We start from the raw sequence: 21,311 nt of genomic DNA, 5'->3' as shown, positions 1-21,311 counted from the left end.
TCTAACTTGTACCTATCTAGGCATTAACAAACATGTGAAAGCCAAGTAAAGTAATGGGGGAAAAATAGGAATGGTTGTTGTCTAGTGTCAATCCATGCTACAGAGCAGCAAGTACCAAAACTATTTGGTTGAAAAACAGAAAAAGTGATCAGTTGAACAGATCAGGTAAACAAAGCCCAGAAACAATTGAACATAGTTATGAGGTAGAAAAGAGTGCTTGAGGCAGATGGAGCAAGCAGGCCATGAGATAGGAGAGAGAATGCAGGATGTGACCAGCCAGAAAAGTGATCAAAGGAGACTATGCATTGAAGCCCCCACCTGGACTTATCTGTGTGCTTTCACAAAGCATCCTCGATTCCAGAACAATTCTTCCCCTCCCCTTCCCTGTTGGCTTTGCTTATCACCTGATATCCCAGGCATTTTGGAGCCGTGCTTGCTCCTCCCATTCTCTTGTCCCCTTCCTTTTATTCCATAAAATTGTATTTAAGCCATACCTTTGACCTGGCTAACTGCCTTTGCCTCCTATGGGAAGCAGGGGCCGCTCTGTGGCCTATGCTCTGCCTCCCACATGGTGTAGAGCCCACTGGGGCTCTGCTTCACAGGGAACAGGCCCTCATGGGTCCTCCCCCAAGGTGGTCCAAGTGAATTCTTTCAGGACACACTAGGACCCACACATCTATTCCTCATCATTTCAGGTATCACTCCAATATTTTTGGCATTCACCTTGAACTTATCACCAATGGCTACAGAGAAAGTCTAAGTGAATTCTTTCACACCTGAACCAGCTCTCCCAACTCTAAACCTCAACAACAGTAGCATAATGTTAAGTAAATCTAACAATAACAGCTACTAAGATAAAGACCACTTATTATCTGACCAAAACTGTTGGGAAAACTTGAAAGCAGCCTAGCAGAAATTAAGTTTAGATCAACATTCACATTATATATCATAATGAGCTCCAGATGGATGCATGACCTGTATCTATAGAAGGTCACATCATTAAAAAATTGAAGAATAAGGGAAGAAGATACATTCCACAACTATAAGGAGCAAAATTTTTAACTAAACATGGAATAGAGATTCTGACCCTGTCCCTTACTTTCTGGATTTCAAAACCATCCCTCTTCTACAATCTCATCCTTGAACTTCCCCTAGTGCTGGGCCCTGCTCATCTTAGAACATCCTATCACCCCTGCAGCCTACTTACCTTGGAACACCCCTGCATAAGGCCAGACTCCATTTTGTGAAAGGGCCCAGGCTGACCTGCTTCCATTTTCCTCCAAGCCCTGTTCCTCATCTTCCTGATTTCATAATCATGCTTCCTTGCCAGGTACCTTCTTCTCCAGTCCTTCCCTCATCCTCCTCAGCTCCTTTCCTTTATTAGAATGGAAGCTCCTTGAGGGCAGGGACTCTTTGTATGTGTATCCCAGTGCTTAGCACTGTGCCTTTCACATCGTGCTTAATGTTTGTTTCCTTTCTGCCTAATAAAAGACAAAATGGGCAATTTTGGTTACATAAAACTGAAAAACTTTTGCACAAACAAAATTAATGCAATAAAATGTGAGGGGGAAACTTGTTAATTGGGGAAAATGTTCATAGTAAACTTTTCTGATAAAAGTCTTAATATCCAAATGATATTGGTAATTAAGACAAATTTAAAATAATAGGAACCATTTAGCAGGAGATAACTAATTAAAGGATACAAACAGATAATTCTCAAATTTTAAAATGCAGGCTATCAATGCTACATATAAGAGTGCCCCATATCAGTAAATAGAGAAATGGAAGTTAAAATAACTCTGAGGTTCTTTTACCCTTCAAATTGGCAAAGATGGCAAAAGAAGACTTTTTGTAAGGGGTATAGGAGGACAGGCACTAATGAACTGTTGGTAAAGCTGGGAATTTGTTCAACTCTTCTGGAAAGTAATGAGATCTTTATCCCAAAAGTTACTAAACTCAGCAATAGCACTATTAGGCACATGTCCCATAAAGATGAAAGAATCTATGTACAAAAATATTTATAGCAGCACTTTTTGTTGTTAAAAAAAAAACTAGAAACAAAGTGGTTACCTATGAGTTGACGAATGGCTGAACAAATTGTGGTACGCTACATTAATGAAAATGAAAATTATTGAGCCATAAGAAATTGAAAGTCTGGTGGGAAGCCTTGAATGAACCAATGCTGAGTGAAGCAAATAAAATACGGATCACAGTTTACGTGACTGCAGTGATGTAAAGGAAAGCAACTTGGATAAATTTCAAAATTCTAATTGATGAAGTATCCTGTTGACTCAGAAGATTGATGATGAAGAGTGTTTTCCCCTTCTTGGAGGAGGAATGATGGAGAAGAGGTGTGGAAAACAGACCTAGATTTGGAGATGTAGCCAATGTGATTTGTTTTACTTGACTATGTTTAGGAGAATTTAATGGGTGATGAATGCAATACAAAAAGAAGGGAAAAAGGAGAGAAGAAGCTCAGTTAAACATTTAAAAATACACAAAAGAGAAGAAGGAAGTTTACATGGGGCACAGCTAGGTATGCCATTGTGTTACTATAATGTTAAATTTAATATGTATTTAAATATGTTTAAATATTTAGCATATAGTAATTAATAGATTAATTAAAGATAATTATATTTATATTTGTGTATAATTACATGAAATATATTTTATGTAGTAATTGATATAATCCATATTAAATATGTTAATATTTTATGTATTTTTAGAGGTAACAAATTCTTCATTTCAGTCATAATTCTCTGTTTTTAAAAAATATTCATGTTAAGTTCATAATAAGTTATAATTTTTAAAACACATTGTCAAACCTGTGTAAGGCAAGAATTATTTTTCTTAAATATTTTTGCTGGAGGAGAGCAATATATATTTCTTGCACGTGCTTACTTCTAACTTGGTTAAAGAATATTGGATTTTTTTTAAAAGTCCCACTTCTAGTTCATATAGTAATAATTTTTTCCTACAAGTCTAGGAAAGACTTATACAAATTGAATTGTACATATTATACTATAATAGCATTATTAAGGGGCAGCACATTCTCTGCTTTGTTCTTTGGGGGAATACAGTGGGGGTGTATACAAGAACATTGTGAATATGAGCCGAACTCACGTTTTTTTAGGTTACAATCAGTGGGGAAGAGAGGAAAAGGAAATTCATAGGGGGAAAGAAAGGAGATTTTCTGTTTGTCTTTGGATGTTAAAATCTCAGGGCCTTAAAGTTTATGAAGAGCAGCTAGGTGGCACAGTACACACAGCATTAGGCCTGGAGTCAGGAAGACCTAGGTTCAGATCCAGCCTCAGACACTTACTAGGTGTGTGACCCTTGACAAGTCACTTAACCCTGTTTGCTTCAATTTCCTCATCTGTAAAATATGTTGGAGAAGGAAATGGCAAACCACTCCAGTATCTTTGCCAAGAAAAGCCCAAATAGGGTCACGGAGAGTAGGACATGACTGAAAAACAACAAAAAGTTTATAAGCTGAGTCAACATTGTATAACATCATAAGGAAGGGTAGATAAGATTAGAGGTTATCCCTTCTGTCTCTTTTTTCCAGGCAAAGTCTCAGCTGAAGCTCTTTTCTTATCACTGAAGAGGTTATCAGTGTCTCTTGAGGCATTTTACAACATTTTTAACCCAAGAGGATGTAGCTTGAACAGACTAAAATTAATATAATTGTATTGGAAGTAATCAGTACCGACCATGAATTCAAATCAATTCAGCAAACATTTATGAAGTCTTTCCTGTGTGACAGGCATTGTGTTACTCACTAGTATACAAAGATGAAAACTCTCTGGACCCTGCCTTGAAGGAGTTTACATCCCACTGAGTAGGGAGGGAGTGGAGAATAGCATGTCAGCATGCAAAGAAATGTGAAATAATAGTGGGAGGGGGAAGAGCCAGACCTTACAAAGGCATCAGCTGGGTGACAGTAAGCAGGATGCTTAAACCTTGCAGAGCCTTAATCTCCTCCTCATAGGTTGTGCTACATGACTGAATGCTAAGATTCGTTCCAACTCTAAATCAATGATGCTGTGATCTGTAAAATGGGCATCATAATTCTTGTATGGTCTACACCAATGGCTGGTGAGAGTTATATGAGTTAATGGATGTGAAGATTTTTTTGGAAACTTTAAAAAACTAATAAAAGTTATTATGAATAAGGATATACTCAGTATCTTATAGATAAAAAGATATTTTGTTTTCCTTTTAAATATGTTCTAATGACTAGATAATTATGGAATATTCTTTTAAAATATTTTATTTTCTAGGCGGAATTGTTTAGACAGACCAGAAACTACTAAGGTAAGAAGAAACTTTTGTAGGCTATTCTTTAGAGTGCTTCATGGTCATCTGGTCATGTATGTGTACATATGCATGTTTTTTACTTTATTAAAACAAGGCGTTTTAGTTTATCTGTTAGAAATGTTTATTTAAAGGATCTGAGTAAATATTTTTAAATATCCCAAACTGAAATAATGAGGAAAATGTTTATCTCTTTTTCTGTTTTAGGAACCAAAGGATAGACACTATGGCAAATTGCAGGTGCTTGATCCAAATGGTAAATAATTCATTACTTTAACAAGAATATATTTGTAATAACTATCAGTTTATCATAATTATTAAGGAGAAATATCACAAAATGGCTGGCTATGTAACTAAGTAGCTTTAGTAATACAGTTCTTTATTACAGTATCTTTATTTCAGAAAATAAAGGCTAAAATGTTTGGTAATCAGAATTTACATCAAGGGAACCAACATTTAAGATACTGAGGCTATTTAACTTGTTTTTCAGAAGAAGTGGTTATTGAACCAGCTGAAGCAATGTCACGGTAAGGAGATGTCTTTGGTTGTGCAGCTGATCTATTACATGCCTCTTAAGCAATTAAAACGAGATAATGCAATCATTTCTCACTCAATTAAATTTGAAAGACCGGAAATGCATGGATTAGCACTTTAGCCTTTACTTCAGTTAGTACAATTGTTACTTAGATTGAAGGGCATTAAAAATGGAAAAGTAGATATTGATAAAAATTGTATAAGATATATATTGGAGAAAACATTCGTTTCAGCCTTGTAAATGTTATAATGCTGAATATTTTATGATTATTTTTATGTTTATTTAACTTATCACAAAAATAGCATTTACTATTCATTCTCCAATCCCTTTTGGTATTTCATGATTCTTTCAGGACGTATGTGTAAGGGAATCTTTGGTGTTTAAAATAAAATTGACTTAATATTTACTAATACCCTACTAGTTATAGCTTCTCAAAATAAAAATTACCACCAAATGTTAGTCAAAATAAATTGAGACAATGTTGAAAATAGCTATAATAGTAGAACAATTTGTTAAAATTATTACAGATCTCTGTTCAGCCACCAAAATAGAGGTGGAAACAAAATACATGCTTCCTGCCAATTTTGATTTCGAAGAAAAATTGTAAAGGAAATGGTGATCTATTCATTTAGAAACATTGTATCCAGCATGTTTTATAAGGTTCTGTTCCTGATTAACTGGTGTTTATTTATTGTAGAATTCCATCTGATCTTATTTCAACCAATAATAAAAATAAAATAAATTCTACCATTTGACTTTTTTTCAATTTTCCAAATACCAGACTGATCTTATTTTAACCAATGTGGAAAAAATAAAATAAATTTTACCTTTTAACTTTTTATAATTAATGTTTAGGCAAAGTATACTTTGGGTTTTTCAGTGTTGAAGCTATAGCTCAGGTTACATTTCTTCTGTGCCTGGAATATTCTCTCTGTCTCTGCCTCTGTCCCTGTCCCTCTGTCTCTCTCTCTCTCTCTCTCTCTGTCTTCCACCTCTTTGTTTCCCTGACATTTTTAAGACTTATCTCAAATTACACCTATTGTAGGAAGCCTTTCCTAGTCCTCCCAAGTGTTGTCTCGCCCATTAAAATTTTAGCCTCTGGAGCTCAGGAACTGTTTTTGTCTTCCTTTGCAACCCCAGCACTTGACATAGTCAAACCTACACTTTAGGAAATTGCTTTAGTAGTTGTGTGGAGGATGGTTTGGAGTTGGGAGAGATAAGTCAGAGGCCAATTAAAGAAGCTATTGCAGTAGTCCAGGCAGGGTGGCAACATGAGTGCAGAGAAAGGCATTGTATAGAAGAGATGTTGATGGGACTTGGCAGTAGATTGTATTTGTGGGTCAAGTGTGAGCAAGGAGTCCGGGATGATAGCAAGGTTGTGAGCTTAGGTGACTGCGAGAGGATGTTAGTGTCCTTAACAATTATGGGAAAGTTGGGAAGAGGGGAGGGCTTGGGGTAAAAGACAGTGAATTCTGTTTTGGACATGTTGAGTTTTTGATGTCCACAGGACATACAATTCAAAATAGCCAAAGCAAATTGTTGATACATGACTAGACTTCAAGAGAGAGACTAGGGTTGTGTGTGTAGACTTGGGAAAATTTGCATAGAGATGATCATTAAATCCATAGAAACTGATGAGGTCACCAAGTGACAGTGTGTTGAGAAAGAATAGACAAAAAGTCCAAGATAGAGCCTTGGGGCATATGACAATTTAAGGGACATGATGTGGATGATGAAGTAGGAGATCCCAGAGAGAATAATACCAAGAAGACTCAGAGATGACAAAGTACATAGGAGGAGAGGGTGGTCAGAAGTGACAAATGAGATAGAGGGGCCAGGGAATATGACAATTGAGAAAATACTGATCCTATTCCAATTGTCCTGCTTCCCAAGTTGCAAAGAACATATACAACGCTGTTCTGTGGAAAACTAAGTTTTTTCATTCCAAATTGATTTGCAAGGAAACTGTGAGAATATGGCTTACTTGTTATTGGTGGCCTATGCATTGGAAATGTGTTTCCAGAGTCTGCAGAGAGTTAACATAATACAATGGAAAGAATGCTGAACTTGGAGTTCGAAATCTGGGTTTGGCTCCCAGCTCTGATTTTCTGATAGCTATAGGACCATTGCCAAGAGATTTAAGCACTCCGAATCTCAGTTTACTCATCTGTAAAATGAGGGGAAAAAAACTTGTACTACCTATTTTATGGAAATGTAAGGAAAACACTGTGCAAACATTAAAGTGGCATATAAATGTGAACTGTTCCCTCTAAAATGATCATTTATCTATGGGCCTGTAGTTGGTTTCACTAAGAAAAATAAGTGTTTGTTTCCCATAGGAGCCAAGAGCAAAAGACCACTGCCCTTCCCAACATGTTGTTGTAAACTTCTCCACAGGATGGGATGTTCTTATGTGACATTGACTGCATTAGGCATTGTAAGCTTAGCGTGGTGGCCAGGAGCACACCCAGTTCTGTAAGCCTACCTTATTGTAAGGGTGACTCAAGCTGCTTTCAGGAGCATTCCACTTGTGGTCCCACAGGCCCACCTGCACAAGTGCAGTCTGACTACTGTTCCAAGGACACAGTTCAGCTATTGGGAAAGATAGGAGGAAATGAACTCGCCATTTCCATTTGTTGAACTCTAACTCTGCATTCTGGGGCAGCCAGGTGGCTGAGTAGATAGAGCACCAGGCCTTGAGTCAAGAAGGCCCGAATTAAAATCTGACTTCAAACACTTAGTAGCTGTGTGATCCTGGGCAAGTCAGTTTACCCTGTTTGCCTCAATTTCCTCATCTGTAAAATGAAGTGCAGGAGGAAATGGCAAGCCACTCCAGAATCTTTGCTAAGAAAACTCCAAATGGGGTCATGAGGAGTCAGACACAGCTAAAACAACTGTATAACAACAAATATGTAATTTAACAGGATTTTTCAAGAAGGTAACTTTCTTCCTAGAACTAGAACATCTTATTTCAGGAGCTACTATGTGAAGAAGCAGCATGATAATCCAGTGTAACAGAGATTCAGGAAACACGGGTTCTAGCCCTGGCTGTACCATTAATTAGCTATGTATGTGACCTTAAACAAAATAAGTTAATCTGTCTATACCTGAGTTTTATCACTATAAAATGAGAGCGTTAACCCTTTTGCCCTTACTGCTTCTAAGATTCAGTTTATTGAATATTTCAGAAGTGTAAGAGATGGAACTCTGTGTTAAATGGTTATTTCTCCTAAGACTATTAATAATTACGTATTAAAAACTAGTTTTTTTAAAAATGTATGTATTTCATAATCAGTAATTACTTGATTACAAATAATTTTATTTCTTTCATCAATGTGGAAATTCACCCTACTGATAGAACTCTGTGATTTTTATAATCTTAGCAAGTTGTCTGGGATGTTGAGACATTAAGTGACTTGCCCGGATCATACAGCTAGTGTGTGTTAAAGGCAAGACTTTGAACCCCCATCTTCTAGACCCCAAAGCAATGTTTCTAACTGTCATTCTAGGTTGCTGCTGTACAACTAATTACATAAACTCTATGTGAAAAGAATATTCTATAGATTATTCCAGCTGTTAGAACAATGCATGAGAACCTTCAAGATAGAGTAAATATTTCTCTGCTTTGTAACTCCCAAGGAAAGTCATGCAGTAATGAAACCTGCTTATCAATCAATGAGGATCTCCCTTTTCTTTTGTTCAGTTAGATGTTAATTATCTTTGAAAAAAAAAGCCAGTCTCACTACCCCCAAAAAAACACCCTCGCAAGTGTTTTCAATCTATATCAAATAGCAGGTTGTTAGAGGTTTGTTTTTTCTTTTTAAGTGCCACGGTTTGGTCTAAGTGGCTATCTAAAACTGGACCAAATATAGTAATTCATAACCTCTATTACTTTATTATTCCAGAAATGAAGAATTTTTTAAAATTAATTTCATCATTTTACAGAAATTTTACACAATTGGTATATCTTAGATTATTACGTCTTGTGTAATTCTTTTCATGTAGAATTGTAGGCTCAGATTAAGTAGTAACAAAATTTTTCCAGTTCATATTAAATTTATTTCCAAATCAGATAGATTTCAATTTAAAACTTGGATAGCAGCAATGAAAATATCGATATATCTTGTTATTTATTAACATAATTATCTGCATTATACTTTGACTTCTAGTTGATTGACTTTTGGGTAGTCTTACAATTCTATTTAAGATAGAATAAAAAACACAATCTGACCAAAGCTGATGAACATTAAACTCCTTCTGTGAGAACTGAGAATTGTTTAATATGGGTAGTTATAAAATCATAGTTTTATAACATAATTTATCCCTATAGTAATGACAAACCATTTTTTATCTTGTTGCTGAAAATACTTTAAGTAAAGTACTCTTGGGAAGCAGACGAGAATTGACAAGCAAACCTTACATGGCAACAACAAAATCCTCTCTAAGTATAGCTAAGATATCCTCAGAAAAGTAAGTTTTAACTGATTTTGTTTTCTACTTTAGGCCTAAATTAGGAAAAAATTAAATCATTTTTAAAATGTTACAAAATGAATAACTTTTTTTAGGTGTTTCATCACTTCATGGATTCATAAATATCTGCAAATATCTAGATATCTCTTAATATTCCTTTAAAATTGCATAAACATCTATAAAATTATTTTTAAAACTATCTTTGTTTTCAAGACTGTAAGACCATTTAAGATGTTTAAGCTAAGTAGTTAACTTGTCTTCAGACCTGGTAGCTTACAATAATCATCCTAGTTAAATATTTCAAGGATCTGATTTTGTCAGAGCAGATTCTTCCTCCCCAAATAACAAATTGTAATCCCTCTGCACCTCAGTAGTTAGTCGTTTGAGTTCCTGTGGCCAATTTGGTGATAAAATTCTCTCAGTTTAGCTAGTCTAGTTGTCAGGTAACAGGCATACATGGGCTGTCTCCAGACTTGTCTTAATGAGCAGAATGGATAGAACTTGTCAGAACTTTCCACTTAACCAACACATTGAAAACCAAGACTTGCCTCTATGTACAGTGAGGCATGAAAATAGGACTTTCTTCTTCTTCTTCTTCCTCTTCCTCTTCCTCTTCCTCTTCCTCCTCCTCCTCTTCTTCTTCCTAGGCATTGGGGTTAAGTGACTTGCCCAGGGTCACACAGCTAGTAAGTGTTATGTGTCTGAGCACGGATTTGAACTCAGGTCCTCCTGAATCCAGGGCTGATGCTCTATCCACTGCGCCACCTAGCTGCCCCCAGGACTTTATTCTAAATGATATCCAATAAAATACTTCCCTCATTATCTTCTATACACTATACCCACAAAGGTTACCATATGATAGAAAGTAAAAATATATATCTTTCTACAACTTTTGGGTATAGTGAAGTAAAGGCTAGAAAGAAGAATCAAGACTATCTTCTTTCCCATCCTCCACTCCCCAGGACTAGAGGTGATTACAAAAAAATAAGCTACTACCAAAAAAAAAATGCCTAGGCAAAGGAGAAAGAATCCAACCATAGAGAGTTACTATGGGATTAGAGAAGACCAGGGTTCATCTTCAGAAGAGGATAATAAAGCAGAGAAATCTTCTTCTACCCCAAAAGTAATGTCAAATGGTCACTTGTCCAAAAAGATTTCATAGAAGAACTTAAAAAAGACTTTAAAAATCAAATGGGAGAGACTGAGGAAAAATTTTTTAAAAATAAGAATAATCCAAGAAAAAGAAGAAGATTATAAAAAGAAAGTCAATCAATTAGAAAAGGAGATCCAGAACCTTAAGAAAGAAAATGACTCCTTTAAAATCAGAATTGGGCAAGGGGAAGCCATCAAAGTCATAAGAGACCAAGAAATAATAAGACAAAATATAAGGAATGAAAAAATAGAAGAGAAGGTGAAACATCTCATAAGAAAAACAACTGATCTGAAGAACACAACAAGAAGAGAATACAAAAATAATTGGACTACCTGAAAGCTATGATAAAAAGAAAAAAAGAATCTTGATACAATAATACAAGAAATAATGAAAGAAAATTGTCCTGAAATGTTACAAGAAGGGAAAGTAGAAATAGAAAAAATCCACCAATCACCACCTGAAAGAGATACTACGAGGAAAATCCACAGGAATATTATAGTCAAATTCCAAAACACCTCAGCTCAAGGATAAAATATTACAAGCAAACTTACATATGGCAGTGCCACAGTTAGAATCACACAAGACTAGCAGTGGCAACACTAAAAGATCACAGGTCTTGGAATACCATACATAGAAGAACAAAAGAACTGGGCTTCTGGCCAAAAATCTCATACCCAGCAAAGCTAAACATAATCTTGAATGAAAAAAAATGGATATTTAATGAATTGGCAGACTTTTAGAGCTTTATTAAAAAAAAAAGTATGACCTTAATAGAAGATCTGACATACAAAAGCCAAGAGAAATATAAGATATGTACCAAAGACTAATTGCAAGAAACTCAATAAGGACAGACTGTCTACTTTTTATGTATGTAAAATATAAAACATATGTCTAAGATTGTTATTGGGTAGTTCATAAGAAAGATCGGGTAGCCCTAAGCATGATATGAATTCAAAAAGTAAAACCATTCAGGAATGGCTAAAAAGAGTAATTATCTTATACAAATGAGGTACAAGAGGAAAAACTGACACAGAGGAATTAGAGGGGGGAGGAGAGCTGGTAGTTCTGGAAACTTAGTTTCATCAGGAAAGGGTTCAAGAGGGAACAATGCGTGCACATTCAGAAGAGTATAAAAGGCTTCTAAATTTAGAAAGAAATAAAACAAGGGGATAGGGAGGGAGAAGAGACTAAGGGAGGTGTCTTTAGAGGGGAAGGTGAGAGAATAGATTAAAGGGGGATAGAGAATGATGTTTAGACTAGTGGGAATGGGAGGATAAGGGAGGGATAGTTGGAGAGAGGGGGTAGGTTAAGTAATAACAGGGCAAGATAGTGGGCAGAAGTAAAGTAGAAGAGTTAGGAGGAATAGGAAATAAGCAATACACACAAGTATACAAAACAAAGATTAGGAGTAGAATCTCTTAGGGAAAGTATATGTTGATGTGTATATATATGTGTCTATATCAATATTTGTATATAAATATATCTATGCTTAATTATGGGGGGAGGGAGAGGGAAGAAGAGAGGAAAAAGAACAAAGTAAAAAGTGTATAGCAGAGAACAAAAGAAAACCTACAAGGAAGCAAAGAAAAGATGAACAACTTTTAATACAAGGTATAGTATTTAATATATAGGCTTTCTTGAAATGGAAATTTATTACTATATATTTTGAATCCTCTCTTAGGTTCTGCTGTGCACTTGATATTTTTTTCTTATTTTATATTTAAGTTTTAATGTTTAAGTTTATAATATGTTTCTTTTTTACTACGTTTTCAAGTTTTAGTATTCAGGACTAAAATTTAAAAAATAATCTACACACACACACACACACACACACACACACACACACAAGTATCTACTTTCTCTTTTCTTCTCCTAAGAGAGGATTGATCTTATGGTAGATCATTTACTCACCTCCTGCTTACCTCTTGCCTAAGGTATTTTCCTTTATTTTAAAATTTTACTTTGTTACTTAAGCTAACAAATGCTCAACTATTTGTATTCTATTTGAGATAACTGTTCTAGAGAAATGAAATGTTTGGTTCAGACTGAACCTGAGGGCTTGGGAGCTTCTCTGAAACAGTTGGACAAAGTGGAAGAGCAGTATTGAATGGTTAGGAGCCTGGCAATTCAGGATTTTTAGAATTCTCTCTAAATAAAATTGTGAACTGGTGAGAACAGCAGGCTTTAAGAAAACAAAGGTAGACATTTTCCCTCCTTGCTGTCTTTTCACCAGCAGCAGCCCTTTGCCATATCAGGCTTTGAAAAGAAAAGCCATACCTTGAAAAGGTGGAGAATGAGTTCCTTGGAAAGGACCAGCCAAACTCCTAAAGAGGAGTGACTTGTTAGGGAAGCTCCAACCACATAAAGAGGAGGGAGTGAGTTGGTTTTTGTTGTTACTGTCCTCTCATTTTTTCAGTCTTACCAGATTCTTCGTGACCCCATTTGGGGTTTTCTTGGCAAACATACTGGAGTAGTTTGCTATTTCCTTCTCCAGCTCCTTTTACAAATGAGGAAACTGAGGCAAACAAGTGACTTGCCCAGGGTCACAGCTAGTAAGTGTCTGTGGTCAGATATGACCTCAGCTTCTCCTGACTCCAGGCCCAGCACTCCATCCACTGCACCACCTAGCTGCCCCTGTGAGTTGCATTATGATGCTCAATAGATCTGCTTGCTCAGTAGATAACTGATATCTTTACTGCCTTCCTTCCCAACTCTATTTAATGCCTACATTTGTCTAGGGTGATTTAGGTAATGGTATTACCTTTAAGTAGGACTAGAATGGCACCACTTACTTAGTTGGAAATCAATAGATGTTTGTTGTGGTAGAGGATGAACTTATAGATGTACCCGAGAGTCCATAGTTTTGTAAGGTCCTACTGAAGAGAACCTATGGAAATAGGGAGATAAAAGATACATATTAAATAACTCTTGAGCTGATGATTTGTTCAGTCTCATTGAATTAATTCTTAGTGGTTCCAAATAATAAACTTCCAAATTCATATTGAGACCATAATGATGTTGGCCTGTTGGATGTTTTTTCATAGAACTGTTGAAGGCATTACCACATTTCCCCAGCTGTACTGGTCTGATTCTATTTTGTATAAATAGAACTCAGAGAATTCATTTAACATTTATTTATTTATTTATTTATTTATTTATTTAGCCATTCATTTATTTATTTGCTTATTTGTTTGTTTATTGAACAAATATGTTTTAAGCAACTGTACTGTGCTAAGGATGAGGTACAAAGATGATATATATTTATATTTAATCTTTATATAGAGTGCCTAAAGAGTCTACAATATTCTTTGGAAAATAAAGATATGTACATAGATAAATGCTTTGGTGATGTTATCAAAGTCCTTACTCTCTCCACTGGTATCATACTTGCCCCAGATAAATATAATGCCAGTTAGAAGAAGAGTAGAAAGAGTTTTGAGATCAGATGAAGGAGAAACCAGGCTGAGCTGGAAGAATCAATACCAGATTCATGGAAGAGGCATAATTTAGTCTATATCTTCAAAGATAGGCAGGATGTCAACAAGGGAAATGGGGATGGGAGATTCTAGGGGCAGAGAATAGTGTGAGCCAAAGGCGCCCAAGTGGGATAGTGTATAAGAGAGGTTTGGAGAACAGCAAATAGTGAAGTTTATCAAGAGTTCAGAATGTGTGAGTATGTGAACCAGTAGCTATTAAGGGAGCTATGTTGCTGTTTCAGTCATGTCTGACTGTTTGTGACCCCATTTGTGATTTTCTTGGCAAAGATATCTGGAGTGGTTTGCCATTTCCTTCTCTGATTCATTTTACAGATGAAGAAACTGAGGCAAACAGGGTTAAGTGACTTGTTCAGGGTCACATGGGTAGTAAGTGTCTGAGGCTGGATTTGAACTCAGGTCTTCTTGACTCTAGGACAGGCACTAACATGTTACATCCAGATTGTAGAAGGCCTGGAATGCCAGGCTAAGGAGATTGAATTTTATTCCATAGATAATGGAAAGTTACCCAAGTTCTACCACACTGGAGTGATACTGCTGGACTTTTGCTTTAGTAAGATTAATTTCATGACAGTGGTTTGGGAGAGGAAAGCAACTGGAAGAAGGAAGACTTATTACAAAGTCATTGCATGTGAGAAGTGTTTATTGCAGAGACAAAATTCACAGGACTTAACAGTTATTTGAATGGATGGAGGGAGGTAGAGAGAAAAATTTTTAATGGCTCTGAAGTTAGGAGGATGGGTGACTGGGAGAATGGTGAAACCATTGCCAAAAATTAGAAAGTCGGGAAATAGTGCAGATTTAAGGAGAGAGGTGATTTATTTCAATTTTAGACACGTTTAATGTTTAGACATTTGAGGTACTGATGGGAAATCCAAGTAGAAGCCCAGCAGTCAGTTGAAAATTTGAGTCTGGAGTTGGGGAGAGGGGTCAGAGCCAGAGGTATAAACTTGGCAGGCAATCAATAAATTAAGCACCTACTATTAGACATTAATTGTGGTAGACACTGAAGATATATAAAGAATGAAACATCTCTATTTGCAAGGAGCTTACATTCTAAGGGGCACTGATACAGAATTAATTAATAGCTGAAGCTGTAAGAATAGATGGCATCACTATTAGAGAGGTATGAAGGGAATAACTTGTATCAGAGCCTTCTGAATTGGGAAAAATCATACGGGGGCCCATTTTGTCTATGATTAGATGATGTACCATATGAGATAGAGATTTTCACCTAGTAATTCTATCTAGCAAATTCCAAGGCTCTCATTTCACATTTTGGATAGTAGAATTTTTTTGTTTTATTTTTTAAAAAATCTGTTTTAATGATACCGTTTGCTTTTTCTCATCATAAGTTATTTCTGGATACACCATTCCTACTTTTCTGCCAGACAGTTGGAATTTGACAGTGATAGCAATTGAATATTGAGTGATTAACCAACTTCTAATCCTGTCAGTTTCTTCATAGATGATTTCTTTCATGATAGCAACACAAATGGCAGATATAAAATGTCTGCATAATTATCTTTATTGTGCATATTTAAGTTGATAAACAGTGCCTCTATTTTAGGAGCATATCCATTAGAAAAATATATAGAAACAGATAGAAGCCTATGTGGTTATTGTAGCAAACTTTTCATTTCTAAGTTTTTCAATTCAAGTCACTGGTTAAATAAGTGTTAGTGCTATAGATTGGTGTATCAAATGTAAAGATGTAGAACTATGAAAAAATTTAAAATATTTATGTGATATTTTTCTGTGAAACATACATGTAGCATTTGTCTTTGTTTTTAATCTTGAAAAAGAAATTTGATTAATGTAAAGCATTATGAAATTGATTTTTATTTTACCAGTCACATTGGATGCCTATCTTTCCTGAATAATATATATCACATGAGTTTCTCTCATTACTGCCAGATTTAATACCCATTAACATCATTAAATATTTTCAGAACTAAGACCTAAAAATGAAGGTTAGACATTTATTACTTGAGCTTCTTATTTTAAAAACAAGATTTTTTATATTATCCTCAGGTAGTAGAAATACTATTTAACTCTGTTCACAAGTACAGGGTGTCCCAAAACTCTTAGTGCAGTTTTAGATCCTAAAGATCAAAACTGCACTAAGACTTTTGGGACACTCTGTATGTCATTTAGCAGATGATTTATAAATTGTAAAAGAAATATTGGCTTAAGACCAATATGTCCATTTTCTTCACTTCAACCACAACTTACTCTTCCAAATAAGGATGGCACCTGAAGGAGCTAGCATGCCACACTATGGAACTTTCAAAAATTTCTAGAAATGCTGTCACAGTGACAAAAAATGATATAGAAATGTGATTTTTGTCTTTAGTGATTAGTTTGGTGCTATTATAATATAAACACCAAGTACTTGGAAAAAAATCATGGACTTTAACAAAAAAAAGACAAGAAAAATGTTAATAACTTCTGACCTGTGTGCCCTGTTTTCCAGTGCTACAAAATCTTTATAATACTAACCTACATATGTATATCAAAGTCATCCTTATTTAAAGATGTGAAAAGTGAAGAGGCAGACTTTCATAAGTGATACTCTCCAGTAGACCATATCTTTACAATCACACAATTAATTGACTGAAGGGATGAGGGTGGGAGGGGGGAGGTGAAGGAACAAACATTTATTGAGCTCCTACTATGTGCCAGGTACTATGCTAAGGACTTTACAAACATTTTCTCACTTGATCCTCCCAGCAAACCTGTGAGCCAAGGACTATTATTATCCCTATTCTATGTAAATTGAGTAAACTGAGACAGACAGAGGTTAGTGACCTGCCCAGGGTCACACACTGGTAAGTGTCTAAAGCCAGATGTGAACTCGGGTCTTCTATTGTCTGTACCGTCTGGCTGCCATGATAATACAAGATCTCCTTGTGCTTCTTGTTTTTTGATTATAGGAAGGTATTTGATTTGGTGGAAAGAAGTACCACCTGAAAATATCTTCTCAAACAAGGTGTTTCCCAAGCATCACCCATGACTCCTTGACCTGCTGCATCAGGGATAGCACTTTTTTTAATTCAGTGATCCTCTGATTCTTAATACCCAGGGTGACATGTAAAACAGCTGTGCTCACTGGAGTTATTTTTGACTGTCATGGTGACTGTCCAGCACAAAGTCCAAATAGAAGAGATGAATGTTCTCTCTATATAGATGGATGTTCTTGCTTGTGGATTATATTGTGTTGATTACTACAAGCCCCAGAACACTGCAGAGCCTTCTAAGCGATAACCATAGTCAGTCAAGAGCATTCTGCCTCAGTTTTCGCCATACAGGAAAAGCCAAGGGGATAAAGAATTGCTGTTGCCTATACTGTGATGTGCAGTTTAATGGACATGCTGAAAATTCACCCTTTAGAAGAAGCATCTTGAGCAGAATCTGCCCAGAGATAATGTGCTGGGCTTGGAGTCAAATGTAAGGAGAGCTGGCTGGATTATTTTTGGAAAATCACAGAGTTTTTTATGACTTTGCAAATGAAAGGTTGTTCTTTTTAACATCAGGCCGTGGAGTTCCACAGTCTCTTCAGAACTCAAGTTTCGGGTCGCCCATAGAGTCACGGAGGGCTATGGAGACGGGCATGAGTAAGCTACAGCACTTTACTGATGGAGAATCACACTGGAGAAGTAGTTTAAAAAATATATGTATGAGAGATTGTGACCAGAAAATAGGGTGGATCACTTCATGCGGCGGGAGGGAGGGATAGCCAATAGATAGCCCATGTGCCTCCAATTTCATTCATAGACTATCAAGCAAGCTGGAGGAAGGCAGACCGTCAGATGCACTGAGTGGACCTTCTGTAGAGGACGTATGGCAAGTCGTACAAGGGAGTCACATGGGCTGAGTAGATACTGGATGGGTTGTAGTTGGAGAGGTAGTAGTCCCATCAATGAGATCATTGATCCATCAAAGTATTATTATGAGAATATTGTATTTGTATTTTTCTACCTATCATTAAAAAAACCACTGCCCATGTTAAGTCCTTATAAAAGAAACACAAAATATTCTGTTAATCATCATTTACTTTAATATTTAGGAAGAAAATTTCCTCGAAGAGTAGTGAAAATAAGGATTTCTTTACAAATTCAGACAATAAGTTGTGTTCATCTTCCTTCTTACGAGAAAAAACAGGTAACGGTTTTCATTCAATTACAGATGTGTCTAAATTAATTATCTGTCTTCATATAAATCTGTGAATGAAGGCTTACTTGTCTTAATAGATAGTGTTTGGTATAATCACTAATTAAAAGTAGGTCTCATATTTGTCTTATGAAATTTGAATAATATAGTATTTATATTTTTGCTAAGAAATCTACATACATTATCTCATTTGATGTTCACAACAGTCCCATGAATTAAATACAGATGTTATTATCCCAATGGTGGTAGAGTAGCATGAGTTCTTCTGTATGGTGCTCCTGGTGTGAAAACTCCCTCCACCAAGGCAGATCCATATTACAGATGAGAAAACTGATGCTCATAGAGGACAAGAAACTTATTTCTTGCTGTACATCTAGTAAATATTGGAGGAATTTGAGAACAGTTCGATCAAATTCCAAATTCTATGTCCAGAACTCTTTCCAGGATGCATCTTGCCTTATTGTCTTTGCCATTCATTATATAGTAGATACTTGGCTTTAGGGCTTGTCACTGTATCTTTACCTAGAGAACACACAAATTCTAGGCCCTTTAGGTCTAATTTTAAGTAATAACTGGTTCCTCTGGCTATTTTAGGGTAAGGTAACACACCCCCAACTAATTCTTTTTTATAGCAACAACAATGTATGTGTTTTCCAAATTTTAAATTGCTATGTATCAGCTACTGTGATGATAATGATGATGATGATAAAACATAGTTCTGTTTTGTGTAAAAGAAATTTTATTTCCTGAATTGTGTATCTGAACATCTTGGATATATGTCATACACACATGTAGAACATATCTAAATATTTAGGCTAGTTTCTGTGTGTATGTGTGTATGTATGAATTTTCAGAAACCAGCCTATATCCTTGGGCCTATTGTCTAATGGCAGATGAGCCCTGTCCATCTGCTTGTTCCTTAAGGATACAAATACTTGACATTTACTACTGTCATCCATCTTTTAAATTATCCCAATTTTAAATTCCCCCTGAAAGTTCTGGATGTGTTGCTCCTGCTCTCACATCAGCTGCTTCTCATTATTGCAAGTCAGGAAAGGCCTTGGCTCTGAACTCTAAGTAGAAGCACTTTGCTTTGCTCCTAGTGAGAGGAGTCTAGCTTTAAAATTCTGCGATTCTTTGATTTCTAGTGAAAACACCACATCTTCTCATTTGGGATTGGGACTGGTGGGCCTGAATGGGCATCTACTCTTCCCTTCATCCTGTCACTAATGTGTCCCCCCTGCTCCTTGGCCTACTGATCTCCGCTGTCATTCGCATCTTCATTTTGTTGTAAAACAAAGCAGCCTACTTAACCCTACTTTATTTCCTATCTAACTCAGCCCTGTTCACTCTCAGCATTTGGTTTCACCTGCACTCTTGAAACAATGTGGTCGAGTACTTATCTTGTGATCAAGGAAGACCTGGGTTCAAATCCTGCCATCCAACAGATACTGTGTGGCCATAGAAAGTCACTTAACTTCTGAGCCTGAGACGTATTATAAAGACCAAATAAGATGATGTAATGAAGGTATGTAATATACAGAATGCCCCAAAAATCTTAGTGCAGTTTTAAGTTTTAATCACTGTACTAAGACTTTTGGGACACCCTGTGTGTAGAAAGAATTTTATAAGTGAATGCTAACTACTACTATTACTAGTAGAATTAGAATTATCCAATATAATATAAACTTCTTGAAGTCAGGGGCTATTTTGTTGTCTTTATATGCCCAGCATCTAACACATGCTTGTACATAGATGATTAATAAATGCTTGTTGAATTCCTTTACTACTTTATAGAATTTGTTGAGGTTCCTTCATTTTTCCTTCTTTCTACCTCAAAATATTATTGTCTATGCCTACATTTTCTCTCTTTTTTATTTTTAAATCTCATTTATTATATTCTAAACTTAAGAAATAAAACAGGCATTTCCATGACATAGTCGAACAGAAAGGTGATTGTACATGAAACTGCAAGTCTATTACATACAACTATTCCTTTTAAATATACAAAAATAAAGTTATCATGTAACTTTCTTTTTTTTCTTTTTTCTTCCTTATCCCTCTCCACCCTAGAAATGACTACCATTAGACACAGACACAGGCACACACAGACACACACACACACACACACACACACACACACACACACAAAATCATTCTATATATGCTGCTATTTATCAGTTCTTTCTCTGGATGCAGATAGCATCTTCTTTCATACGTCCTTTGTAGTTAATTCGGGTATTTATAACAGTCAAAATGACTTAGTGACTCAATGTTGTTCTTAAAACAATATTGCTATTACTATATACAGTGTTCTCTTGGTCCTGCTCATTTCATTCTTCGTTATTTTGTGCAAGTCAATTCATATTTTTCCAAGATCATTGAGCTTATCATTTTGTATAGCAAGTAGTTGTCCAGCACAATCATATACTACAACTTATTCAGCCATTCCCCAACTGATGGGCATCCCTGAATTTTCCAGAGCTTTGCCACCACAAAGAGAGCTGCTATAGATATTTTAGAACATATAGGTTCTTTTCCTTTTGCCCTAATCATCTAGAGAAACAGACCTCATAGTGGTATTTCTGGGTCAAAGGGTATATGCAGTTTAATAACTCTTTGGGCATAATTCCAGATTGTTCTCCAAAATTATTGAATCAGTTCATACTTCCGCCAACAGGAAATCAGTATCCCAAATTTTCCACGTCCCCTCCAACGTTTGTTATCTTAGCCAATCTGGTAAGTGTAAATAATATCTCAAGGTGGTTCTAATTTGCATTTTGCTAATCAATAATGATTTAGAGTATTTTTTCATATGACTATAAATTGTTTCCTATTAATGTCCTTTGACCATTTATCAATTCAGAAATGACTTGTATTCTTGTAGTTTTGACAAAGTTCTTTATGTACTTGAGATATGAGACCTTTATCTGAAAAACTGTCTACAAAAATTTTTGTCCCAAATTTTCTGCTTCTGATCTTGGTAATATTTGTTTTATTTGTACAAAACCTTTTTAATTTCATGTAGTGGAAATTATCCATTTTATAGCTCTCACTGCTCTCTGTCTCTTGTTTATTCATAAATTGTTCATGTATCCATAAATCTGATGGGTAATATGTTTCATGTCCTTCAAATTTTTTTGTAATATATTCCTTTATATCTTGGTCA

At 35.8% G+C, this 21,311-nt stretch overlaps 1 protein-coding gene across 1 annotated transcript in view; it reads left to right on the top strand.

Moving 5' to 3' along the window:
* Positions 1–21,311, top strand: part of ERICH2 (glutamate rich 2) — a 106,240-nt gene that overhangs the window by 53,604 nt on the left and 31,325 nt on the right. The window contains exons 6-9 of the mRNA XM_078146158.1: positions 4,284–4,317; positions 4,525–4,573; positions 4,808–4,844; positions 18,039–18,133. Coding sequence (XP_078002284.1) covers positions 4,284–4,317; positions 4,525–4,573; positions 4,808–4,844; positions 18,039–18,133 — 215 coding nt within the window. The remainder of the gene's footprint in view (positions 1–4,283; positions 4,318–4,524; positions 4,574–4,807; positions 4,845–18,038; positions 18,134–21,311) is intronic.

The sequence above is a fragment of the Phascolarctos cinereus genome, unplaced genomic scaffold (genome assembly GCF_003287225.1).
Source record: "Phascolarctos cinereus isolate Bilbo 61053 unplaced genomic scaffold, phaCin_HiC Scaffold_726;HRSCAF=1367, whole genome shotgun sequence".
Taxonomy (NCBI): domain Eukaryota; kingdom Metazoa; phylum Chordata; class Mammalia; order Diprotodontia; family Phascolarctidae; genus Phascolarctos; species Phascolarctos cinereus.
This window is presented reverse-complemented; position numbering and strand designations above follow the sequence as displayed.